Source organism: Lemur catta, chromosome 1, assembly GCF_020740605.2.
Source record: "Lemur catta isolate mLemCat1 chromosome 1, mLemCat1.pri, whole genome shotgun sequence".
NCBI lineage: Eukaryota > Metazoa > Chordata > Mammalia > Primates > Lemuridae > Lemur > Lemur catta.
In genome coordinates, this window is record NC_059128.1 from 119284461 (window position 1) to 119311536 (window position 27076).

Genomic DNA, 27076 nt, shown 5'->3' on the forward strand with positions numbered 1-27076 from the left:
TGGGTTCAGCCACACGTACTCCTCAGCTGGGACAAACCTCCAAACACGGGCCAACTCAAAGAGAGGCCAGGCCCTGAAGCCCACCTGCACCTGCAAACAGCACTTTGTTCCAGGATGTGACAATATATATGACAAAATCATGATGCCCAAGTGCTGAAGGGCCACAGGAGAGAAGGGAGGGCAGGTACGTCCCCAGGGGGCCACAGGGCTGGATGTGGGGACTTCCACACATTACTTACCTTCTGTCATGAGACATACCCTCAAAATGGTATGTCTAGCTCCAGACCTCCGGCACCTGGAGTGGGAACTTATTTGGAAATAAGGTCTTTGCGGCTGCAAACGAGTTAAGATAAGGTCATACTCAAGTCGGGTGGGCCTAATCCAACGGTGGTGTCCTTAGAGAGGAAGGGAACAGATGCAATGAGAAGGCCACATGAAATGGAGGCAGAGACTGGAACAAAGCAGCCACAGCCAAGGATAGCCTGGCGCCGCCAGAAGCGGGAAGAGGCAAGGAGAGACGCTCCCTCAGATGCTGCAGAAGGGGTCAACCCGCTGCACTGTGACTTTGGATTTCTGGACTCCAGAACTGTGAGAGCATAAATTGTTTTAAGCCACCAGGTCTGTGGTCATTTGTTGTGGGAATTGTCCCTGAATGGGCACAGAGACCCTCCCCAAGGCCCCGGCTGGGCACTGCAGGCACCAGAGCCCAGTGGGAGCAGGAGCGACCCTCCAAATGGTTGAGGAAGGGTCTGGGAGGGTTCGGGCTCAGATCTTCAGGGTGTAGGCAGCAGGATGCAGCAGGAGGCGTGGGAACGACACCTCAGTGCCTAACCTGCCACCCTGAAACACGAAAGCTTGGAGAAACCCTTGCGGTAAGTACAGCAAGACGGCCGGCACCGTGCCTGACCAGTTGACAGGAGGCTGCCCCTTTCTGTTTAATGAGCATCAGTTTTGCTGCAAAAATAATACCAAGTGGATGGAGTGAGCCTGCCCAGACCCACAGGGGACAGTGCCTCATGACTGCACACACGCTGCAACGTCTTCCTGGGAACTGGGCTATTCTGCTTCCTGGTGATTTCTGGGGCACCTCTGACCCTGGCTTCAGACATACTGCTGTGGAGCATGTCCCTGGGTGTGCAGGGCTCACCCCAGTAGACACTGCATGGGTGTCTGGGTGTAGCCCCCCCCAGCTATCTTCTGGCACCTCCCACCTCTGCATGGCCTCTCAGGATGTCAGCTCCTCCCTGGGTGTGCAGCCAAGTGTGTAGAAAGGGGCTCTGGGCTCCGGCCTGGGCACGCTGCTCAACATCCTCGGGCCTTTGCTTCTTTACGTACTAACAGAATATTCCCGATGGACCAGGGCAGGAGTCCCAGCCAGCGTGAGCCACCAGACCCCAAGCTAAGACGAGCTGGCAGGGAGCCTCACCTCTACAGGAGCCTCATGGAAACAATGCAAACCTCAATAATGTGAAATCATCACAGGCTCAATAAAATCAGAAGAGCAGAGTAGGAGGAAGTGGGTGCAGAGCCCCAGCTCCTGAAGCAGGGATGCAACAGAGAATGTGGAAGGGAACGTTTACAAAACCAGTCTGCTCCTGCTCTAGGAAGATAGGCTGGTGGCTCCTCAGATAGTTAGACACAGAGTTACTGCACAACCCAGCAATTCCACTCCTTGGTATAGACCCGAGAGAACTGGAGACAGTGTTCATGCAAACCCTCATGCACGCATGTCCATAGCAGCTCAATTCCCAACAGCCAAACAGTGGAAACAACCCAAGTGTCCATGGAGGGAAGGATGGATAAACACAGTATGGTCTAGCCATGCAGTAGAGTAATTACATAGCCATGAAAAGGAATGAATCACTGACACGTACTAAAACGTGATGGATGAACCATGAAAACATGATGTTGAATGAGAGAAGCCAGTCACGAAAGGCCACATGCCGTGTGATTCCACTGACATGAAATGTTCCGATCAGGCAGATCCACTGACAAAGCAAACTGGTGTCTGTCAGGGACCAAGGGAGGGGAAGTAGAGACAGGGGTGGGGTATCCTTTTGGGGCTTCTTTTCCAGAAGAAACTGTTCTAGAACTAGATAGAGGTGGTGGTTGCAATATATTGGGAAGGTACTAAATGCCACTGAATTGTACACTTTAAAATAGCTACTTTTAGCGGGCTGGACACAGTGGCTCATGCCTGTAATCCTAGCACTCTGAGAGGCCGAGGCAGGAGGATAGCTTGAGCTCAGGAGTTCGAGACCAGCCTGAGCAAGAGCAAGACCCTGTCTCTACAAAAAATAGAAAAGTTAGCTGGGCATCACGGTGTGTGCCTGTAGTCCCAGCTACTTGGGAGGCTGAGGCAGAAGGATTGCTTGAGCCCAGGTATTGGAGGTTGCAGTGAGCTACGATGAAGCCACTGCACTAATTTTATGTTATGTGTATTTTATAATACTTTAGATAAAAAAACACAAAGGCAAACGAAAAGCATTCCCAAAGTTCTGACAGTGTAGGGGTGAGTGGGGGAACCCAGAGTGGCCCAGCCCAGTGCTGTCTAACCAGGAAGCCACCACAACCCCACACGTATGCAAGGAAGAGGAACACCGACTACCAGTCCAAGACCCTCGGCCACGCGCTCCTCACCCACCACATGCCCCTCACAGAGCAGCCAGGAACAGGCAGGACCACCCGGCACCCCCTGCCCCCCCCCGCCCCAGAGAGGAACGGTCGCCCTATCCACTGCATCCCAGAAGCCCTCGCGCCAACAGGCCCACGTCAGAGCCTGGAACCTGGCAGGCAGGAGGAGGCTGGCCGGCCCCAGCTGTGGCCTTCCTGAGGTCTGAGAAGCATTTTTTAAAGAATGCAAACTGGTGGCCAATTTTTACATTTTTTTTTTTTAAATTAACTTAAACATCAGAATTGTTGGCTTCTCCTGAAACGCCAAAAGTGCGGACAACCTGGGGCCGGGATTCCTGGCCGCTGCCCCGCCCCACCCCCCAGGAATGGAGGCGCAGCATCGGTTCCCTCACGCCCCATGTCCCAGCTGGCCCTGGGCACCCAGCAGGCTGCAGACCTGGGGCCACCAAGGCCAACTCGTCCCTACTGCTTCTGGCTCCAGCTTGGCAGCTGCTTGACCCAACTCCACACCTGGAGGGAAGGACCCCCTTCTACAAGAAGTCCCCTCCCTGAGAAGTGGGCCATCTGGGACAGCAAGGTGCAGAGCTAGGATGCCGCATGCAGCCAAGTGGAGCCCGGAATGCGGGTCTCACCCTGAGCCAAAACCCCCAGGAAATCAGCAGTTAACCATTAGCAGCCCCAGCCTGAGTGGATGCCCGACACCTAGACATCTGCAGAGCCCTGGGGAGGGGACGCTGTAGGGTGGGATGGGAGCTAAGACAGAGGATTGGGGGCAAGGCATGGGGACAGGCTTTCTCAAGAGTCAGGAGTGCCTGGGGCAGTAACCCCAACCCAGAGCCCCCGTGAAGGGGACAGCTCCACTCTGGCTCACACTGGCTCCCAACTCCACCCTCCAGCAGCCCCAGAAAATCCTGTATGTCCAGTCCAGCCGGCAGGACTGGTCCACCTCTGGGAAGGATCCGCTGGCCAGGCACTGCCCTCAGCCAGCAGGAAGGGAGGCCTGGGCAGGTGTCCAGGCACAGGGAGCTGGCCCAGGAGGAACTGCACCAGCTCAGATGGGCGCAGGGCGAGACGGCTGAGGGGCAGGCAAAGGAAGGAGGTTGGGATTTCTGAGTGAGGGGGCTGTGCAGAAAACGAGCAGGAAATAGAGGGTAGGAGATAGGTGGCCATGGAGGTGACAATGAGCTGGCAAGAACACTCCAGACAGGAGGCCCTGTAAGTGCCAAAGCCCTGGGTCACAGGATGAACACGACGGGGGAGGACCAGTGAGGCCAGGGTGAGCGGGGCGTGGGGGAGCCTCAAAAGAGCCAACGCTGGTGGGATCCCACCCTGAGTGTGACCAGAGCCACTGGAAGGACTTAACCCAGAGAGACCTTAACTGCCTTCCCTCAGCACAGTCCCCCTCGCAGAGAGGAGGCAGGACCGAGGCACCAGTGTGGGGTGGGCGACTTGGGAACAGCAGCCCATCCATGGCAAGGGGACACAGGGCAGGTGTCCTAGGCCCTCAGATTATAACCGCAGAGATGGCCCCCCGATCCTGGCCACACATTCCAGCAACCTCTGGACAGATCGGGGTGGGCAGATGTCCAGGCATGAGGAAGACCACCCAGGGCAGATGAGACCTAGAGACTCGCCTCACCTGTCCCAGGGACCTGTCTCCCAGGTCCAGCCCCAGTTGCACTTCCAGTTTCCCCAGAGGGCCCCAGGGGGTATCAACAGGTACACTGGCTCACCCAACTCCCGTCCATAGCCTTGTGTAGACACAGTCCTTGGCCAGCCCCCGCACTCACTCTCTGTCCCCTTCTCGCCCCCAGGCAGACGCTGCCCATCCTTCTTCCTCATGTCTCCCTCCTTCCCATCTAGACGCCAGCTCAGGCCTTGAGCCACTCCCACCAAAGCTGTACCCTGCTCCTGCCGAACCCCCCACCCCCTGCCCCAGTGGCCATACTCCACCACGAACTTCCCATCAATGCCCGGGGGATGATGTCCCACCACTGCTGGAGGGATGGGATGGAAGGGCAGGACGGGTTTGAGAAGGCACCACAAGGGGACAGCAGGACAGAGGCCAGAGGAGCAGGTCAGGGGAGGAAGGTTGTCCCTGACGAAGGAGCTGTGGGCACCGGGCTGGGGAGGCCCTGTCCCCTCGGCCACCACCTCCTCATGCACAGCCCCCCAACACCAAGCCTTTGCAGCTGCTGTGTCCACCACCAGCTGCACCTGCACCTGCTCCTGCTCCAAGGCCAAGCCTCGCCCAGGAGCGCCACTGGGCTCCAGGAACACCCCGAGGACCCTGCACCTCCAAGTACCTGCCATGGGGCTCACAGATGGCTCTGGGCAGATATCTGTCCACTGAGGGTGCAAGGCCTTCCCTAGGGCCTTTCTCCTGGGCCTGGGAGGAGGCCGTAGCTCCACCAAGAACAGGTCAGTGAGGAGCAGGTGGGAGAAGCAGCCGGGTGGCTGCAGGCCTGGGCCTTCCTCGGCAAGAGGGCACTGTGGCCAAGCCGGGGCGGGAAGACACAGTTCAGCCACATCTGAGCACCACGGTGCTGGGGACAGGACCAAGCAACCACGGAAGATACTGCAGGGACCCAAACGGCAGCAGGAAGGGAAGGGCCAGTCCTGCAGGAGTCCTCGCCTCGGTCCACACCCTTCACCCAGGGACACCAAGGCTGCTCCTTCCCAAGCCCATCCAGCCCCTCATACTCAGCTCTCCAAGGACTCAGGCCTCTGCACTTCTCATGTGTCACCCCTTCTTATCAGCCAACCCCCGCATAGCACCCTGGCCCTGCTTCCAGAATATTCCCTGTGATGCCCCAGGGGCCTCCTCCATTTCAGGGACCCTTCATCAGGCTCATCCCATCCCCAATTCCTCCATCCCACAAGCCCCAGCTCCTCCCAGCCCTAGAAGAGGGTTCCTGAGGGTGGCCCCATTCCTCCCTCAGGGCCCCCCACTGCAGCTGGCCTGGTGGTCACCTCTCCTCCAAGGTTCCTGAGCCCCCCAGGCCCCACATCTCCCTCAAATGCCCTCCTTGCCACCCCTTACCATCTTTTCTCAAGCTCTCCCTAAAACTCAAAGCTGATCCCAGGTCTCCCCTGCCCCACCCCGCAGCCAGCTCTGGGATCATGTCCAAGTTCCACAGCGTGGCTCTTAGGTCCTCTGGACCTGGCTCTCCTCTCCTCCCTCCCCACCTGCCCCCTTAGGCCTCCAGGCCTCTGTACATGCTGTTCCTCCTTCACCCAAACACTCTTCCCCTCCCCACCCACCTCTGGCACCAACCACTCGGATCTATCCCTCCTGTTCCACCGTGGTTCTCTTCCCTCCGGGAAGCCCCCCCGGCAAACACAACTCCTTTCACAGAGCACCGACTGCAAAAGCTATGGTCCTAAAGACTCTGCATGCATTAACAAGGTTAATCCCCTTCGTGGCACAACATACAGATGGGGAAACTAAGGCAGGGGCCAGTTATGTGCTTGCCCAGAGTTACATAGCTGGGAGGAGAACAGGACTTAATATTGTTGAAACGGCCAATACTACCCAAACTGATCTACAGATTCAATGCAATCTCTATCAAAATCCCAACTTTTTTATAGAAATAGAAAAAAATCCGCCCTAAAATTCATGTGGTAGCCAGGCATGGTGGCTCATGCCTGTAAACCCAGTACTTTGGGAGGCTGAGGGGGGAGGATCCCTTGAGGCCAGGAGTTTGAGACGAGCCTGGACAACATAGGGAGACCCTGTCCCTACAAAAAAATTAAAAATGAGCCAGACATGGTGGTGCACACCTGCAGTCCCAGTTACTCAGGAGGATCAGGTGAGCCCAGGAGTTTGAGGCTGCAGTGAGCTATGATCATGCCACTGCACTCTCACTTGGGCAAAAGAGAGAGATTTTTTCTCAAAAAAAAAAAAAAAAACCCCACAAGAAACAAAACAAAAGGAATGAAGTTGGACCCTTACCTAACACCATATACAAAAATTAACTTAAAACGGATCAAAGACCATAAAACTAAAAAACTAAAATTGTAACTATACAACTAAAACCGTAAAAGCTGAAACTATAAAACTGAAACTACATATGCTAAAACTATAAAACTCTGAGAAGAAAACAGAGGAAAAGCTTCGCAACACTGGATTTGGCAATGATTTCTTGGATCTGACACCAAAAGCACAGGCAACAAAAGAAAAAATACATACACTGGACTTTGCCAGAATTAAAAACATTTGTGCATCAAAGGACACAATCAAATGAGTGGAAAGGCTCCATTCCCATGGAATGGGAGAAAATATTTGCAAATCATATAGTTGATAAGGATTAATATCCAGAATACATAAAGAACTCTTACATCCCAACAGCAAAAAGAAAAATAACCTAATTTAAAGATATGCAAAGGACTTGCATAAACATTTCTCCAAACAAGATGTACGAATGGCCAATAAGCAGAGAAGATGCCCAACATCACCATTCATTAGGAAACGCAAATCAAAACTACAATAGCAACTTATACCCACTAGGATGGCTATGATCAGAAAACCAAAAAATAAGTGCTCATGAGGATGTGGAGAAATTGGAGCACTTGAGAATCGCTGACAGGGATGTAAAATGGTATAGCCACTATTGGAGAACACTATGGCAGTTCCTAAAAAAATTAAACATAGAATTATGATCCAGCAATCCCATGTCTGGGAATATACCCAAAAAAATTCAAAGTGGGAACTCACAGAGATATTTGTACGCCGATGTTCATAGCATCACTACGCACAATAGCCAAATGATGGAAACAACCCAAATGTCCATCAACGGATAAATGAATAAACAAAATGTGGTCCATCCATACAACGGAGTAACAGTCAGCCTTAGAAAGGAAGGAAGTTCTGACACATGTTACAATGTGGATGAACCTTGAGGACACTACGCTAAGTGAAATAAGCCAGACACAAAAGGACAAATACTGTATGATTCCACTCATACGTGACCCCTAGAGTCCCCAAACTCATAGAGACACAAAGTAGAATGGCGGGTGGCAAGGGCTAGGGGAGGAGGGGTGTGCAGGGAGTGTCTAACAGGGACGGAGTTTCCGTCGGGAAGATGAGAAAGCTCTGGAGATGGCTGGTGCTGATCGTTGCACAAAAGTGTGAGTGTACTTAATGCCCCAGAATTGTACACTTAAAAAGATTAAGATGGTAACTTTTGTGTTATGTGTATTTTACCACAATTTTAAAAAAAGAAAAACCATGAAAAGAAAATGAACACTTCGCTTCTGTGACAACCCGAGGTCCTGGTTTGACCACCACACCGAGGTCACGTGGCGCGTTCACAGTGAGGGAAGCTGGGTGAGGGGCGTCTCCGTACTGCCTCCGCAACTTTTCACAAACTCTAAAACACTATCCCAAGAGAAAAAGGTAAAGGAAATTAGGCCGGGAGCGGTAGCTCACGCCTGTAATCCTAGCACTCTCGGAGGCCGAGGCGGGTGGATCGCTCGAGGTCAGGAGTTCAAGACCAGCAAGAGCGAGACCCCGTCTCTACTAAGAATAGAAAGAAATTATCTGGCCAACTAAAATATATATAGAAAAAAAATTAGCCGGGCATGGTGGCGCATGCCTGTAGTCCCAGCTACTCGGGAGGCTGAGGCAGGAGGATCGCTTAAGCCCAGGAGTTTGAGGTTGCTGTGAGCTACGCTGACGCCACGGCACTCACTCTAGCCCGGGCAACAAAGTGAGACTCTGTCTCAAAAAAAAAAAAAAGAAAAAAGAAAAAAAGAAAAAGGTAAAGGAAATGAACGGCCCCCCAAATGAAACTAAACAGATGGTTCATAAGCCACAGGGCAGTATCTGTCACATGCTGGGCCGTGGCACGAAGGGGAACAAGGCATTATCCTGCCCTCACGGCTGCCCAAGTGGCACGTCGACTACCGGCCTCGGGCGAGTGGGCATCCCATAGGGTGCACCAGGGCCAGGCCCGGGGCTAAGGGCATGCGCGAAGCACACTGACTACTCCACAGGACACTCTGCAACCGGGCTGGGTAGCATCCCCTTTAAAGACATGGCAAACTCAGGCACAGAGACGAACCATTTGGCAGGAGCCAGCACAGGCACACAGAGCAGCATGACAAGCCATTTGGCTGGGCACTGGAGGCCACGGGGCGGGCAGGAATCTTGGGTACAAGTGTCCCCCAGGCAGGCAGCCCCCTACCCTCTGCTGACCCTGGCGGCTCCTCCCACTGCCTTTGCCAAGCCAGCAGCGCAGGGATTACTGGCTCCAGACGGAACAGAGGCCGAGGCCGCCTGGGGGCAAAGACAGGCTGCTGGGGCCATAAATCACCCCTGGGGTCTGTGCATTTGTTCTGTGATGATTTAATGAGCCGCTCCTGTCCTAATTACAGCCACCAAGCTCGCCTGCCAGGGAGGACAAAGGGATCCCCACAGTGCAGTGGAAACAGGATGCTCACAGATGCAAGGGCACCCAGGGAGGAGGGCAGCAGGGAGCCTCTGTCTTCAGTTGCTAGAGAAAAGCAGCAGCAGACAAGGGGCCCCTCCAGGCAGCCTCTCCGCAGGTCCCCTTCCCCCCTTCTGCAGCCAGGGCAGCTCGCCGGTCTGCTCAGCCTCCCTGTGTCCCCAGCCTGAGGGACAGCCAGCCCTGCAGAACCAGCCCCGGGCGCCCTGCCTGGCTGCCCCGACACTTCCTCCCAGAGATTTCCGGGCGAGTGACCAGCTGGCATGCACCCACCCACCCTCTGCACCCAGGTGAGTGGTGCCAGATGCAGAGGAAATGGGAAGTGCTTTGGCATTTCTGTTTTCAATTTTAATCTAAGTTTTGAAACATAAATGATTTTTTTTATTAAAAAAAAAAAAGTCATGACAGAGAGCTTCCTTCCAACCCAAATCCCAGCAGGAAGGGGAAGGACAGCCTGCAGAAGTTCTCAGGGAGGCTTCACTCCTTGGATGGGGAGCCCCCAGGCTCCAGGGTGGTCTTCAGGACAGGCTATTCAACAGTACAGGAATGGAGTGGGGAGGCAGGACCGGGGCTTGGTGCGCTAGAACAGGGTATTAGCATACCCAACTGGTGACAAACAAGAAAGCTGCCCTTTCATGCAGACTCGGAACTGCACACACGCACGCACGCTCATGCACACGCACACCTGCCACAAAGCAAAACTCCCGGGACCAGCAGGGTGTACCCAAGTACAGAGAAGGGAGACTTTCACGTACAAAACTAGGACCCAAAGTCTCTCTGCTGCTGTAGAACTGACCTTCCTCAGTGTGAGGGCCACCAGAGAGCAAGACACAGCCATTTAATATAAACATCCCCTTGGCACCCCTCCTGGGGCATCAGACCTTCTGATGAGTATGAACTGGTGTCCGTGGGCCAAGCATCTGCCCTCCCTGAGCCCCGATGTCCCCACAGACCCCAGTGCCCACCATTTCCCAGGGGATGGCGGCCCCCTCCCAGGTATCCTGCTGTTCCTGCCCTCTTTCCTCCCAGGCCTGTCCCCACGCGGCAGGCAGAGGGATCTTTGCTAAACATAAATCTCACACTACTGCCCTGCTCAAAACCTTCCCCAGGCGCCCATCACCCCAGGACCAGGCTCCAAGCCCTTGCCAGGGCCTCGATCCCATGGCTCACCAGCACGACCTCAGGAGCCAGGGCCAGTGGGCTGTTGGGGTGGGTTTTCTGTGCACTCCCCAGGGCAGGGTCAGGTCACTTGTTCTGCAAGGTCTCCCCAGGGCCCAGCACACAGGAGGTGCTCAATAAATACTGACCGACGGAGCGAAGGGACTTTCCAAACCCTGACCAGTGCAGGGAACCTCATCGGGCCACCCCAGTGCTTCTCATGTTCTCCCTTGGGGGGCTCACAGGGCTGGACAGGCGCCACCACACTGCCCTAGGCCTGTCCCACCCTGAGGGTCCACCCCAGAAGGTGCCATGCAAGTCAGTATAGATTCAGAGCTGGCTCAGCAAAATCAGAGCTCCAGGACTGCCACACCACTCTCCCACCCTGGGGCCAGCGACAGGCCTGCCCTCAGGTTGCCTGCTGAGCGCCTGCTGAATGCCTGCCCAGTGCCCCCCGACTGCCCGCCCCAAGTGCACTGTGTACACACCTCCACGTGACACACAACATGCCTTAACTCACCCAAGCCTCGCCACCATCTGCTGAGGCAGAGACCACCATGACCCCCACTTCACCAAAGAGGGAGCAGAGCCCAGAGGGGACACCCAGGCCTAATCTCACCCAGCGGTGGAGCAGAGAGTGGGCTGAGGCCGGCTGTGTGGCCTCTCTGCCGTCCGTGCCCATCCGAGAACCCCACGCGGAGGCCCCAGCCATGCTTCATTTCCGCCTAGCAAATAGTAAATATTGACTCTCTCTGTGTCCCCATCCCCGGCCCTCGTATGTGGTGGCTTCCTTGTTTGCACACCTGGACCCCCATCCGGCGGGTGCCACCACAGCCATGCCTGGCTGAGATAGGGGACCCTTCTCTGCCCTGGGGTCATGCAAGATGTGCATGAGGGAGGACGGGGCCAGAGACATATCCCAGCCAGAAATGGGGGGCCTGTTTCATCCCGAGAGCTCCAAGGTGGGGCAGGACTCTCCTATGCCCGCCCCCTCATCTCTGGTTCCCACACGGTGGCCTGGGAGCCCCCACACACCCTCCCAGTAAACCCTGTCACTATTACCTGCTAAACACCCCAAAGCATCCCCCTTGCCTGGCACACCTCAAGCCACTGCACCCTCCGCCCTACTGCAGGGGGCTCAGGGACTCACAGGTGGGGCCATTCCTAGGCACGTGTCCTGGAGAGCCTTATGCACACACGCACACACGGGACAGACACCAGAAATGGAAGGTGCTGAGCAGCATCCTTGGTCTCTATCCACTCTATGCCAGTAGTACCCCCCATCCCCAGTCGTGACAACCACAAATGTCCCCAAACATTGCCAATGCCCCTGGGCAGACCAATCTGCACGGAGCAAGCTACACTCCTTGGCACTGCACTTGGGCCGGGCTCTCCCAGGCCAGTCTTAGCCCAGGCCAGACCCCACCCCTTACGTCCTCAAGGCAGTTTACAGAGGGTCCTGTTTAAAAAGAAATCTCTAGCACTAAGGACTCAAATCCTGACCCCTGAGGCGCTGTCCCTGATGCATCTCACAGAGCCCCCAGCTGGAACCAGAAAGCCCCCCAACAAGGAGCACAGCCGGGTGATACTCAGCCCTGGGCTCTCACCTGGTGTAAACTAATTAACCCCGCCCAGCCCTGTGTGCAAGAACAGGAAGGCCCACTACATAGACAGGAGCCCAAGAGGCAGAGTGGGGATAAGACTGGCCAAGGTGGGGGTCACCTGGCACTGTGCCAACCTTGAGGACAGTGGCAGGGAAGACCTTCCCTGGTTGTTTGGTCCAATGATGACCATTGTGCCATCAACCCAAGGCCAGCCAGCTGGCTCCCCCCATGCCCAAGGCTGACCCCTCTCCCACTTGGCACCGTCCTAGTGACCCAGGTGCCCAGGCCTCCAAATAAAGTATGTACCACAGGGTCCTCAGACCCCACTTGCAATGCCAACCCCCAGCCTGGACCTTTGGGAGCAGAATTAATCATGGGGAGCCAAGGGGTCTGCATCCCTCAACTCTCAAGTGGTTCAGAGGCCCCCAAAAGTGGAAGAAGTGTCACCCCCCTTGCTCTCCCTAACTGCCCACTGCTCTCTAGCCAATCTTCCCTGTTGCTCTAGGTCAGTGGGTCTCAAACTGCAGGTGACACCCTCAGGCACGGAGGCCACATGTTGCTTCTGTGAATGGCCAGATGGTAAATATCTTCGACCCCATGGGCCATACGGTCTCTCTCATATGAGGCTCTGCCATAGTCCCAGAAAAGCAGCCACAGACAACACATAAAGGAATGGGCGTGGCTGTACTCTAATAAACTTTATTTACAAAAATTGGCATAGTTTGTGGAGCCTTGGATTGGCGAGTTACGATATCGATTCAGTGGGTCCAAACTGGCATTTTTGTTTTCTGAGACAGAATCTCACTCTGTCATCCACGCTGGAGTGCATGGGTGTGATCACAGCTCACTGTAGCCTCCAACTGCTGGGCTCAAGTGATCCTCCCACATCAGCCTCTCAGGTAGCTGCGACAACAGGTATGCCACCACACCTGGCCCCAACTGGCATTTTTTATTAAATAGGACAGTGCTGGGTGTGGTGGTTCATACTTATAATCCCAGCACTCTGGGAAGCCAAGGAAGGATGACCACTTGAGGCCAGGAGTTCGAGATCAGCCTGTACAGCATAGTAAGACCCTATCTCTATAAAATTTTTTTTTAATTAGCTAGGTGTGGTGGCGCACACCTGTAGTCCCAGATAGTCGGTAGGCTGAGGCAGAGGATTCCCTGAGCCCAGGAGCTGGAGGTTAGAGTGAGCTATGATTGCGCCACTGCACTCCAGCCTACACAAGAGAGCAAGAACTTGTCTGAAACAAAACAAAATAAAATACACAGAATAGACATTAACATGCGTGTGCATAGTAAGGGTTGGACTCCTTGATGAATTTTGTTTTGACTGCATGTTTGGTGGTGGGAGCTGGGAAGCCATGAAAAACGAATTTCTAATTGTGGGTCATAGTCAGGAAAGTGAGAAAGCCACTGAGGGAGAAGCTACAGGGCTTCCCAGCCAGCGACAGGTGCCCGCACTCACCTAGCCCTGCCACTCCTGGTTCCACACACCCTGCAGGTCCAGGAAGCCCTCTTGGATTCCCCAGAGCAAGTGGCCTGGCCACTGCACACCCTGACCACCTCTCTGAACACTTGCCACCTAACTGCATCGCTGTGCACAGCAATTCCACTCCCGGGTATCTGCCCAAAAGAACTGAAAACAGGGACTGAAACAAATCCCTACACACAATTGTTTATAGCAGCGAGATTCTCTGTAGCCAAAAAGTGGAAACAACCCTAATGGCCATCAACGCATGAACAGATAAACAGAAGGTGGCCCATCCATGCAACAAGACATTACTCAGTCATGAAAAGGCATGAAGCTCTGACACGTGCTACCACCTGGATGCACCTCGAAAACATGATGTTGAGTGAGAGACGCCGGACATCAAAGGCCACACAGTGTGTGCCTCCATTGATGCGAAATGTCCAGAACAGGCCAATCCACAGACACAGAAAGTAGATCAGTGGCTGCCAGGGGCTGGGGGAGGGGGTATAGGGAGTGACTGCTGATGGGGACACAGTTTCCTTTTGAGGATATGAAAATGTGCTGGAAGTAGACAGAGGTGGTGCGAATTATATGCTAAATACAGTGTGAATTGTACGTTAAAGTGTTTAATTTTATGTGAATTTCAACACCATCTTTTAAAAAGTAAAATAAAAAGACACTACATGGCTCTAAGATCTGCCTCCTGACTAGACACGACCATGGAAAGTTCTCAGCACAGAACCCCAGGCCCGTGGGGACACTGAGCAGTCACCTGTGGGATGCATGAATGGGAACACCCGGAATAGGGCTGGGTTACTCTGGGAGGGCTCCTTCCAAATGGCGACCATCAGATTAACCGAGAAGCTTGTTCTGCGCTGGCCATGGAAAAAGTGGTGCTCGGTCTGGTCCAGACCTGACAGATGTGAGAAGAACCTTGGGCCACGCACAAAGCTTCCTGAGACGGTGCCACACGGCCACCGCCTCCCAGACCACAATGGTTAATGTCTGAAAATGATGGCTCCCAGGTCAAGGTTGCAGGAGAAACATGGGTTTAGCTCAGGAAACTGAGTCACACAAAAGAAACCAAGGGCTGAGCAGGGCCACGTGGGCTCTGCCAAGCAACAGAAGGGTCTAGATTTACGTGTGGGTTTGTTTGCTTGTTTGTGTGTTTGTTTTTTGAGACAGGGTCTCACTCTATGGCCCAGGCTGGAGTACAGCGGCGTCATCATAGCTCACAGCAACTTCAAACTCCTGGGCTCAAGCAATCCTCCTGCCTCAGCCTCCCAAGTAGCTGGGACTACAGACACCACCACACCCAGCTAATTTTTCTATTTTTTGAACAGACAGGGTCTCGCTCTCACTCAGGCTGGTCTCAAACTCCTGGCCTCAAGCAATCCTCCTGCCTCTGGCCTCCCAAAGTGCCCGGCCTAGTTAATTTTTAACTCTTTGTTTCAGATGCATGGTTGTATGGTCGCCCTGGGGCTCAAGGCCAGCTCTGCCTCTTCCCAGCTGGGACAGTGCTGTGGGTCTCAGTTTCCCCATCCATGAGATGCAAAAGAGGACACCTCCTCTCTGAGCACCAAGAATCTGGGACTAAGTGAAAGCCACATGGTGCTGAGCAGGGGGCAGGAATCCTTGGGTACAGGGGACAAATTTTTACCTTCCTCTCTGAGAAGCCTCTGGTCATCCCAACTCCTGCCCCCCACTCTTAGGACACAATGCAGATGCTCACGCTACATGCTGCCCCTCCTCTGCACAGTCCTGCACAGACACCTTGGTGCGCATCTGCAGGCCCCTCATCCCAGGGTGGTCTCCACAAGGTACCTGGCACTGCAAGATCTGTCTCAGGTGTAAGGGCTAGGGAGGTTCCTGTGGCTGCTGTCACAAATGACCACAAACTAGGGGGGGTGCATAAAACAAAAGAAATTTATTCCCTCACAGTTCAGGAGGCCAGAAATCCAAAATCAAGGCCACTGCACTCTGGAGGCTCTGGGGGAGGAGCCTTCCCATCCCTCCCAGCTGCTGGGGGCTCCTTGGCTGGAAGTGTTCCTTGGCTTGTGGCCACATCACTCCAATCTCTGCCTCCATTGTCACATGACCTCCCCTGCGTCCCTGTGTCCTCTCCTCTTTTTATTTATTTATTTATTTATTTATTTATTTATTTATTTTTGAGACAGAGTCTCACTTTGTTGCCCGGGCTAGAGTGAGTGCCGTGGCGTCAGCCTAGCTCACAGCAACCTCAAACTCCTGGGCTTAAGCGATCCTACTGCCTCAGCCTCCCAAGTAGCTGGGACTACAGGCATGAGCCACCATGCCCGGCTAATTTTTTCTATATATATTTTTAGTTGGCCAGATAATTTATTTCTATTTTTAGTAGAGACGGGGTCTCACTCAGGCTGGTCTCGAACTCCTGACCTGGAGCGATCCACCCGCCTCGGCCTCCCAGAGGGCTAGGATTACAGGCGTGAGCCACCACGCCCGGCCTTCTCCTCTTTTTATAAGGACGCCAGTCATTGGATTTAGGGCCACCTGAAATCCAGATCCTTACCGTAATTGCAAGTGCAGAGACCTTTTTTCCAATTAAGGTCCCATGCACAGGTTCCAGGGGTTATGAGGTGGACAAATGTTTTTTAAGGGCCACTACCCAGCCCGCTACAGGGTGTGTAGCCCACAACTTGGACGGTGTTGGGATGGCTGGGGTTTTCGGAGGGGGCAGGCGGCGCGACGGGGAAGACAATGCCCCCGTCCTCTCGACAGAGCAGCTCAGGGACTGCTGCGTGTGTAGTGAGGCTGCAGATGGCACCAGACAGTCGAAGCAGCCGGCACAGAGGCAAACGGTGCCAAAGCCAGGATTGGGGGCGGGCTCCAAGCTCAGCTAACCTGAGCTACCCTAGCACCGTGCCTGAGGCCTGGAGACCTGTTTTACTCCCGCCTGTGCTATGCAAAGCCACCACCTTCACAGGGTAGGACCAGGAGGGCACCCTCCTTCCTACAGCACTGGCCGTGCCACCGCCAATGCTTTGCCTGAGAATTTTTCTGGCTCAGGTGTTGCGGCTAGAGGTACTCAATGATCAGTCACATGAGGAGCCCCCTATGTCCTGAGCCTCTGGCCAGCAGGTGACACAACCCCTTCCTTCCCCCCAGCGCCCAATGTCCGATCTACCAGCACATCTGGGCAGCTCTACTGCCAAAATGCCACCAAAATCCACCTGCTCCTGCCCATGTCCCTGTTCAGACATCACTCCCCGTGACCTGGACGTCCACAGTGACCACTCGCCCCTCGCCCAGTCCACGGACAGCCACAGCCGTCTTCCTAGGACGTGAAGCATCCTTGAATGGATAAATAGAGAGTTACTGTATGATCCAGCAATCCGCTCCCACGGAGATGAAGACACATGCCCATGAAAAATATGGACACAAATGCCCACAGCAGCACGATTCACAACAACCAAAAGGTGGAAACAACTCAAGTGTTCGTGGACAGAGGGACAGACAAAAACGTGGCAGATCCACACAACAGAGTATTACTCAGCTATATGAAGGAACGGAGCAACGAATGGTGTGGTGACTGCACAACACTGCATGTACTTAATACCACTGAATTAATCTGCACACCTGGAGAAGGTTACAGTGGTAAATTTTATATTCTGTATATTCTGCCACAAACTTTTTTAAAAAAGCAATGAAGCGCTGACACATGCTACAACATGGAAGAACTTCGAAGACAGGATGCTCATGGAAAGAAGCCAGTCACAAAAGGCCACATGCTGTATAATTCTATTTACATGAAATGTCCCTAACAGGCAAATCCACAGAAACAGAAAGCAGATTAGCAGCTGTCGGGAGCTGTTGGGGAGGGGGAGAGGGGCTGGCGGCCCAGGGGGATGGGGTCTCCTTTTGGGATGATGGACGTGTTCTACAGGCCACTTGTGGTGGTTGTACAATTGGGAATACACCAAAAACCACTGAATGGTGGACTGAATGTTGCGGGAATTATATCTGAACAAAGCGGTTTCAAAAATCAGCAGCAGAAAAGGCCACTCACCATTGCAATCCTCTCCGGGGCCCCTCCCTGGGGTGGGGTGAATCCAAGCCCCTCCAGCCTTACCACCCCCCTCTCTCTCCCAGGACACACCAACCTCACAGCGCTCTGCCCATTCCCAACCTTGCCACATCCTTCCCACCTCAGGGCCTCTGCACTTGCCTGTCCCCGACTTGGAATGCTCTTCCCCAGTTCTCGGGGCGTGGGGGGTACTCCATGTCGCTATCTACATGTTGGCCCCCACCCTTGCCCCTTCTAGCACATCACTGTGCTGCTTCTCTCCCAGCACATATCATCGTGTTTCATTCATCTGCAGCGATTTTCTCCTGTCCCCTCTAAAACTACACCAGCTCCCTGAGAGCATAGCCCCAATATGCCCCGTACACCACCAAGGTCCCCAGAACCTAACACAATCCCTGGAACATTCTAGGCAATGAAAATTGTCATTTGGTGGAATGAATGAGCTGCCCCAACTTTACAGGTCCAGAGTCTGAGACCAGAGAGGCTAAGAAACCTGCCCAAAGTCACACAGCAGAGCACCACCACTCTCCCCGCATATCACACCGACCCAAGTCTGAGGATGGGAAGGAACACTCACACACCCACCCCCTGCCCTGAGACCTGCTAACTGCCTCCCGACATTACACCCCATCCCCCCACCCAACACAGCCCTCAGGTCCCTGTCTGCTGACTCGCCTTGCACTGCGACAAGGCACCTCAGGTGTGCCCATCAGCACTGATGACCGTGAGGGGACACACAGGAGTAGGTGAGCTATCCTTCAGAATTCACAAGAGGGGAGCAGGTGTACCACAGGGGAGGTAGTGTGCCACAGCCACGGCCACAGCCACTAAGGGAGAGCAGGAGGGAAGCCTGCACCAGGGGGGTTCATTCACCCGCACCAGGCACTGCAGATGGCCACTGGCCACGTGCGGTGGCCAATTAGGCTGGGAATGAGTTTGCCCATCCTGGTTACAGCCTGCCCAAGGTGGCACAGCCATATGGGTGGGTGCAAAGGGTTGAACTCAACCTGCCCAGGTGCAAAGTTCGCACCCTGGCCCCCTCACTGCTATCCTCTAACCAAAGGTTTCTCAGCATTGGCACTACTGACCCCGGGTGCCAGATGGTTCCTGTGCATGATAGGATGGTGTACAGCACCCCTGGCACCAGATGCCAGGAGCACCCACTAGTCATGACAACCAAAAGTGCCTCCAGACATTGCCAAGTGTCCCCTGGCGGGGACAGAATTATACAGTGCTCTGTCTCTTAAAAATCAAGAGTGTGCTCACCTCTGCCCAGGGCCTCTCCGCCCCCTCACCCCAGGTGTAAACAGAGACAGGGTCGCAGGAGAAAGGAAGATGGGAAATGTTTACCAAAGCCAACAGAACTGCTGCCTGCGTATCTTAGAAATTTCTAAATCCATCCATCAATGAACGGATAAACAAATACACATATCTGTGTAATGGAATATTATTTAGCCATGAAAAGGAATGAAGCACTGATGCATGCTACAACATGGGTGAACCCAGAAAACATCACGCTGAGTGAGAGACTCCAGACACAGAAGGCCACATGTTACTTCATTTATATGAAATGCCCAGAACAGGCAACTCTGATAGATGAGTGGCTGCCAGGGGCAGGGGGAGAGGGAATAAGCAGTAATTGCTAATGGGGACCGGATTTCCTTTTGGGGGGACGAAAAATGTTCCAGAATTATGCATTGGTGATGGTTGCACAACTCTGTGGATATACTAAAAACCATGGCACTGTACACTTTAAGCAAGTAAACTGTACGACATGTGAATCATATCTCAATAAAGCTATTATTTTAAAGAAATCTTTTCAACAACAATAATCCATTTCCAACCCCACGCAGAAACCAGACTTCCAATAGCGCTGACAGCTGTGAACCTACTGTGACCACTTTCTTCCTGTCGCTGTACAAATATTTGACCCCAACTGCATGCTAGCACACACTGTGCAGGAGACAAGCAGCAGTGGACACTCCTGCCTCAGGAGCCCTGACCTGCGGGGGACACTCAGGTCATACACTTTCTTTCATTCATTCATTCATTCGCCAACCATCTCTGTCCCTGCATCCTGAGTGAGAATGTAGCTGTTGGACAGATGTGTCATGCTCACCTGTGGCAGTGCCTCGCTGACAGGGATCAATCAATACGAACACAGAAATGAAGACCCAAATCCTGGTCTATAAGGTCACGATCTCACAGAGGAACAATCAACTAATTATAAAATAACATGACCTGCAAGTTCCACCTGAGGAATCAGAGACTGAGGTAAGTCCACCTGGGCCAGTCAGATCAGTGCCTAAATCCAGAGATGCAGGTGTCTGCAACACCCACACAAACTCTCTCCAAGGCCCCAGGATGCAGGACAGGGGTCCTACCACTCTGCAAGAACACAATGGAGATTCACTGCCACCTATGCAAAGCACGCTCACCTTCTTGACCCACGAAGAAGGTCTTACTACACACGCTTGAGGGAGTAAACTGAGGCCCATCCAAGGAGCTAGGGTGTGTACCATGCTTGAACCGCTTGAACCGCACCCCCAACCAAGCCCCTGCTCAGGGCCCATAGCGACTTCCCAGGTGAGACTAGCAGGGTACCTGCTCTGCCAGCCAGGAGCCTGGCAAAACGTGGCCTGCCCCTGTACACCACATATGCCAGCTACCTGAGGCAGACCTGTGCCTTCACTATGGTCCTGAGAGGGCAGGGGCCATCTGTGGCCAGCTGTCCCCTGTCCCAGTGAGAGGAACATCACCTGGTTCCCACCATATGGGCTGCATGGGGAAGGGGCAGCTGTCTCCACTCCAAGTTCCAGGATTGAGCACAATCTGCTTTCTTGGACACCACGGGGGAGGGGATCTGAACCTTTCTGCCAGGTGTCCAGGAGGAAGAGATACCTGTCCCATCTGAGGTCTGCAAGTGGGGACACCTGTTCCTCCCCCAAAACACAGGCAGTAAGGGCACAGATAACAATGATGTAGAGACCCTGTCCCTCTCAGGTAGCAATGATGTGGGAGCACTTGTCCCTCTCAGGTAGCAATGATGTAGGAGCACTTGTCCGGCACCAGGTACCAGTGATGCAGGAGCAACTGTATCCCCACGCCCAGGTAACAATGATGCTTGCAAGTGGCACCCAGCTCATCCACCTCAGTGCCATCCTGTACCCCAGGTAGCAATGATGTGGGGCACCTGTCCCCCCTCAGGAAACAACGATGTAGTGGCATCTGTTCCCTTCCGGTAGTAATGCTGTAGAGGTCCCCATCTCCTCGGGGTAGCAATGATGTCGGGGCACCTGTACCCCCGTCAGGTATCGATGATGTGGGGGCACCTGTCCCGCCCACGACGCCCCGGGCGTGGGGACACCTGTCCCCCTCGTGCCGTGCCAAGCCCCGCCCCCGCCGCGCGCCCCCCCAACCCCGTGCACGCGCAGGACACGCGCCCCCTCTGTCCCTCCCTCCCCCGGCCCAGAGGCGCCAGCCCCCTTACCCGCGCGGCCCGCGTCAGGCTCAGGTCCTTCATGACCTCCTCGAAGGCCGCCGTCTCCTCTGCCTGCTTCTGATTGTGCAGTGCGATCTTCTCGCTGAATTTCCGCGGATTGTTCGAAGTCGCCATCTTCTCGCCGCCGCCGCCGCCGCCGCCGCCGCCGCCGCCGCCGCGGCCGCCTCCTCCTCCTCCTCCTCCTCCACCTCCTCGCCCCCCCACTCGCCCGAGCCACCGCGCAAGCGCCGGCCGGGCCCACGGGCGGCGGGCATTACGCAGGCGCGCCGACGGTCGTGAACGCAGCGCAGGCGCACGAAAGAGGCGCGCGGCGCGCGGGCGATGGCGCATGCGCGCGCTCCAGCCTCGCGCTCGGGGCCCACGGGGAGGGAAAGGGGGAGCACGTAGAAATTTCTGCGCAGGCGCAGTGGTCTGCCGCCTGGCCCGCTGGATAGCGGCTGCCTGGCTAATTGAGCACGGTTCGTGAACGGGCTGGGCTGCTGGAGCCCCTAAGAGAGAAACAGCCTGAGCCAGACCCTCCCAATTCACAAGGGTGGGGCTGGGCACCCCGAGGCTGAACCTAGGCTGGGACTCAGAGCTCGGAGACCAGTCCGTGGCATTGGCCATCCGTGCATGCGTTCATTCATAGCTACTGAGTATTTACTGAACACCTACTATGTGGCCAGGCAAACTGGGGTACAGGCATGAACAAGCAGATGTGGCCCGTGCTCTCAAGGGGAACACAGTCGGAAAGGGGCAGACACAACCTACAAATAAATGACTAAGAGGCCGGGCGCGGTGGCTCACACCTGTAATCCTAACACTCTGGGAGGCTGAGGCGGGTGGATCGTTTCGGCTCAGGAGTTCTAGACCAGCCTGAGCAAGAGCGAGACCCCCGTCTCTACTAAAAATAGAAAGAAATTATATGGACAACTAAAATATATATAGAGAAAAAATTAGCCGGCCATGGTGGCGCATTCCTGTAGTCCCAGCTACTCGGGAGGCTGAGGCAGGAGGATCCCTTAAGCCCAGGAGTTTGAGGTTGCTGTGAGCTAGGCTGATGCCATGGCACTCACTCTAGCCCGGGCAACAAAGCAAGAGTCTGTCTCAAGAATAAATAAATAAATAAATAAATGACTAAGAACATTTCAGATGGAAATAAATGTGATAAGGAAAAGCAGACAGACCATGGGCTTGCCGGAGAACTACACTAGGGAGGGACACTGCTGCAGTCACCACAGTCAGGGAAGGAGAGGACATGTGAGCTGAGTCCTGAACCGGGGTCCATAAACCTGGAGGCTGTCTTTAACAACTTTCTTTTCCTGTCGCCTCACATTGGGCCAGTTGCTGTTCTCTGGATACTGAAGCACAAAGAACCAAAATTACAGAAGTTCTGCCTCCTCCCTCTGTATTTCTCCAGTCCTGTCTTGTTTGAGGATCCCTGTTTTGCCACAGGGCGCTACCAGAAGGGTTCAGAAATCTCACCTAGACCCAACTGTGAAAGAGGGAACAGAGTCTCCCCAGTGGCAGGTGAGTAACCTGGGAAGCAGGAGGGGCTCTGACATCTAGCTATCTCTGTCCAGGGAGAGAGACCTTCACATTAATATTGAACGTTTATATTCAGGAGGCTGCAGGGATTTGAGAGTGTGAGTGGGGTGGAAGCTAGGACAGTCAGCTGGAGGAATTCAGGGAGACTCCAATTGCACACCACAATTTTTATGACAGTGAGGGATGGCTGGAGTGGATGCCGACAGAGATTATGCGGGGAGGACACCAACATTTTCCATACATGCTTCTATTCACACTTAACATTTTAATTAAATGTCCATATTAAATATATATATAACACATAGATTTTCATCTGCAGTATCTTGGGCACTGCCACTGCTCTGTTTTATCTATCTTGCTCAGATGATTTTGAGCACTTTCATGGACTTCTACACTTTTTGCCTCTCCCCCCGACCTTTTTGGTGCCAACTTTAGGAAACACTGGTTCTGATTTTCAGTCATTGAGATGTGGATGGGGTTGGCCTCACCACTCCGCTCCCTGCAAGCACCTCTCCCTAAGGTAGAAGACTTGGCCAGTCAGCACAACCCATTGCTCTGGCCATCACAACTGGTTCAGGACAGGCATGTGACCCAATTTGCCCAATGAGATGCAATCTGGAACTTTTATTTGAACCATGGGAAAGAGACGCCCCACGGTTTGCTTGGACGTCTGGTTTGAAGGATACAAGTCTGCACTGACAGAGGCCACTATGTGAAGAGAGCTGGGCTGAGAGGGTGAACCCACACAGAGGAAAACAGAGCCAAAGGGTAGAGAGACATTGTCTGAGCTCCTGGATCCAGCCTGGCCTGAAGCTGTACACCCTTGCCTTTTCAGTTATAGGAGCCAAAAACTTATTCCCTTTTTTGCTTAAGTCATTCTGAAGTCCGTTTTCTGTTCCTGTCACCAACCAAGACTGCAGTTTCTGTAAGTCAGGTGCGACAGTGGGCCTGCTCCACATGTGGCTTCTAGTTCTTGCCACCATGCGGTGAGGTCAGAGAAGAAATAGAGACAGAGTGCAGGGACAGCAGCTGCCCAAGGCAAGTTAAGCACCACAGCCAGGGTTAGAACTCAAGTTTCACAGCAGAGCTCAGCTTCCTTCCATACACTGGGTTTTGCAGGGTTTAAATGAAGTGTGTCAACTGCCCAGCTCATAAGAAGTGCTCGATAAGCTGGGCGCAGTGGCTCACACCTGTAATCCTAGCACTCTGGGAGGCCGAGGTGGGAGGATTGCTTGAGGCCAGGAGTTTGAGACCAACCTGAGCAAGAGCGAGACCCTGTCTCTACTAAAAATAGAAAAATTAGCCGGGTGTGGTGGTGAGCACCTACAGTCCCAGCTACTCGGGAGGCTGAGGCAGAAGGATCGTTTGAACCCAGTTTGAGGTTGCTGAGAGTTAAGCTGACGCCATGGCACTCTAGCCCGGGCAACAGAGCAAGACTCTGCTGCCAAAAAAAAAAAAAAAAAGAAGTGCTTGGTAAGTGCTGGTTAGCCTGGTCACTTAGATATATCTGTGCTAAGCCAGTTTCTGGACACAGAAAGATGGAGGGGAAAAGATGTGAGGGGTAGCAGGGGTCGTCAGCTCACAGCAAGAGGCTACGCCTGTACGTGCAGAAGTGAGAGTCTAATACTGTCCCTACCAGCCTCCATTCACCCCATGCCCTGGCATAACTTGATCCATCCTAAACCCTGGTGATGAGTCAGAGGAAGCAGCCAGCCTGCTTATTGTGCAACGGCCGTATAGCAACCAAGTCCTTCTCCTTGCTCCACTGACCCCTGGGCCAAGGAGGGTGAGGCCACAGCATCCTGTGACCCAGGCAGAATCCAGTCCTGCAGTTTTTGCTTTCCTCCCTCATCAAAGGGAGTTGCTGCCCCCTGTGCAGTCCAGTTACGCTCCTTGCAGCTGCCCATGGTCTTTGTAAACCAGGGCAGATCCCACACTCTCATCACACTTAAAAAATCTACCCTCCTTCCAGCAGCCCCTGGGGCCCACCACTCCAGCCACACCAGCCTCCTTGCTGCTCCACCTCCAGATCTTTGCATGTGCTGTTCCCTCTGCCTGCATAACTCTGCCCACAGATTTATCTTTTGTGGCTGGCACTGTCTCCTCTTTCAGACTTCTCCTTGAGGGTCTATCTGAAGTGGCCCTCCAGTATCTTGTCCCATGACCCAGAAACATCCCATTCTCTTAAGACAGCTGTTTCTGGGGTCTCGTCTGATCCCCTGTGGACTAAGCTAGATCAGAGGCTAAAAATATGTTCACCTTTCCCAAATGTGCCAGGAGTGAGCCAGAGTTCCCTGTGTGACGTGGAAAAGACACAGACCATGTGATTCCTTCCTCTTAAGGCTTGTTCTCTATCCCCAGAAGGTTCTGAGCACTTTTGTCCTCATTTTATAGTTATCTGTGTTCATTCTATTCCCCTGTGTCCCCAGAACTAACACAAGACTAGGCACAGAGGGGGCAGGTTGGTAGAAAGTGTTCGTTGAATTAATTTATTTTCTCCCTGAGAAACTCCTAATCATCTCTCAAAACCCACCTCAAATGTCCCTTCCTCCAAAAAGCCCATCCTGACTTCCAAGGAGAGCTGGGTTCCTCCCTCTAGGTTTATGCAGCCCTGGCTCAATCTCTGGTTAGCCCTGATCCCAAGGAGCTGGAACTATCCAATTATTGAAGAGCTTCACTTGAGTTACAGAGCATATCTTATAAACCGCTTCCCACTGCCTCCAGTATCTGGTCTCCTCTGCTCGATAGCTTGCCCTGGCTCCGTTTGTTGCCTGCCATCTTCCCCAGCATCATCTCCTAGCCTTCCCTTTCTCACACCCAGCACTCCAGCCTTGCTGCGTCCTGCCTCAGGGCCTTTGCACAGCCTATTCCCCCTCCTTCTTTTTTTCTTTTCTTTCTTTCTTTCTTTTTTTTTTTTTTGAGACAGAGTCACACTCTGTTGCCCAGGCTAGAGTGCCATGGCATCAGCCTAGCTCACAGCAACCTCAAACTCCCGGGCTCAAGTGATCCTCCTGCCTCAGCCTCCCGAGTAGCTGGGACTACAGGCATGCGCCACCCTGCCCGGCTAATTTTTTATGTATATTTTTTTAGTTGTCTATATAATTTCTTTCTATTTTTAGTAGAGATGGGGTCTCGCTCTTGCTCAGGCTGATCTCAAACTCCTGAGCTGAAACGATCCACCCGGCTCGGCCTCCCAGAGTGTTAGGATTATAGGTGTGAGCCACCTCGCCTGGCCTCCCCCTCCTTCTTGAAATGCTCTTTCCCCTGCATCCAGGCCATAGCACTCCTGTACTTAAAGCCTCTAAAACAAGTTAAATAAAAACCTAAACTCCTTCACATCCACTTGGATGACAACAACAGCAAAAATATATATATACACCTAAACTCCTGAGAGTTTCTGTGTGGTCCAGCACGGCTGTGTGACAATGGGAAATTGTCTTCACCTCTCTGAACCCTGGTGCCCTCTCCTGCTAAATGTGGATAGTGCCACTCCTCATAGCAGGCCCTTGGGAAGATTAAACAGATAACACACAGAAAGCACTTAGCTCGAGCCTGCCTCATCACAAGTTCTCAGTAACTGTTAGGAAAACAAAACGCTACCTCGCAGGCCTTAGTTCTCATGCTTTGCTCCCCTCCTCTTCCTTATATGGGATCTTCGTCGATTTGAGGTACCCACATCTTGTGGAGGTGAATTAGGGCCACTTGGTGCCAGGAGGCAGAGATGAAAACCATCCAGGGCTCACCTTTGACTTCCAAACCAGGCCCTCATCACACAGAGTTTTATTTTACTTTATGTGTTTAGAAACAGAGTCTCGCTCTGTTGTCCAGGCTGGAGTGCAGTGGTGTCATCATAGCTCACTGAAGCCTTAACTCCCAGGCTCAAGCCATCCTCTCGCCTCAGCCTCCCAAGTAGCTGGGACTATAGGCATGCACCAGTGCGCCTGGCTAATTCTTAACATTTTTGTAGAGACAGGGCTCTCACTATGTTGCCCAGACTGGTCCCAAGCAATCATCTAGCCTTGGCCTCTCAAAGTGCTGGAATTACAGGCATGAGCCACCGCCTCCAGCCAGAGACAGTTTTAAAAGCAAAGGAAGAGCCAGGTCTGATCATGGAGAGGAAAGGACCCCATGGAAGCCAGAAATGCCAGACATGAGCCCACTCTTTACAATGAGGTGATGAGGTTATGTGTGGACCCAGAACCCCCATCCTCCCATCTGGGCCTGAGTGTCTGGTGGGGGGTGGGACAAGGCTGACTGCCAAAGAGGGCATCGAGAGGCTGGGGCCAGGTAGGCAGGCAGGGGATTCAGGGGAGGCTCTGGGAGACAGCCAATAGTCTGCCTCCTCCGATGAACCACCTGCGCTGAAGGATGTCTGGGGTAGGCTCCCAAGGACACCCACAATGTCCCTGAACCTTGGCTGAACACTTGCTGACCCCCTCCTTGCTGTCTGAGAGCCCAGGACGCTCACAGCCCCGACAAAAAAGAAGGCAGAAAGCCAGGCACAGTGCCTCATGCCTATAATCCCAGTACTTTGGGAGGCTGAAGCGGGAGGAGCACTTGAGGCCTTGAGTTCGAGACCAGCCTGGGCAACATCACAAGACCCCATCTCCACCAAAAAAAAAAAAAAAACAAGATAATTAGCCAGGCTGGATGCAGTGGCTCACG

At 53.6% G+C, this 27076-nt stretch overlaps 1 protein-coding gene across 11 annotated transcripts in view; it reads right to left on the minus strand.

Annotated features, from left to right (window-relative positions):
* The window catches only part of CRTC1 (CREB regulated transcription coactivator 1), a 71586-nt gene extending 50514 nt beyond the window's left edge, over positions 1 to 21072 (minus strand). For 8 of the 11 annotated variants that reach the window (XM_045552335.1, XM_045552320.1, XM_045552329.1 and 5 more), the window contains exon 1: positions 20873 to 21014. In XM_045552335.1, the coding sequence (XP_045408291.1) occupies positions 20873 to 20998 (126 nt within the window). In that variant the 5' untranslated portion in view covers positions 20999 to 21014. Of the gene's footprint in view, positions 1 to 20872 lie in introns of all 11 variants that reach the window. The other 3 variants (XM_045552318.1, XM_045552273.1, XM_045552287.1) reach the window with 2 other exon arrangements.
* Between the last annotated feature and the right edge of the window lie 6004 nt (positions 21073 to 27076).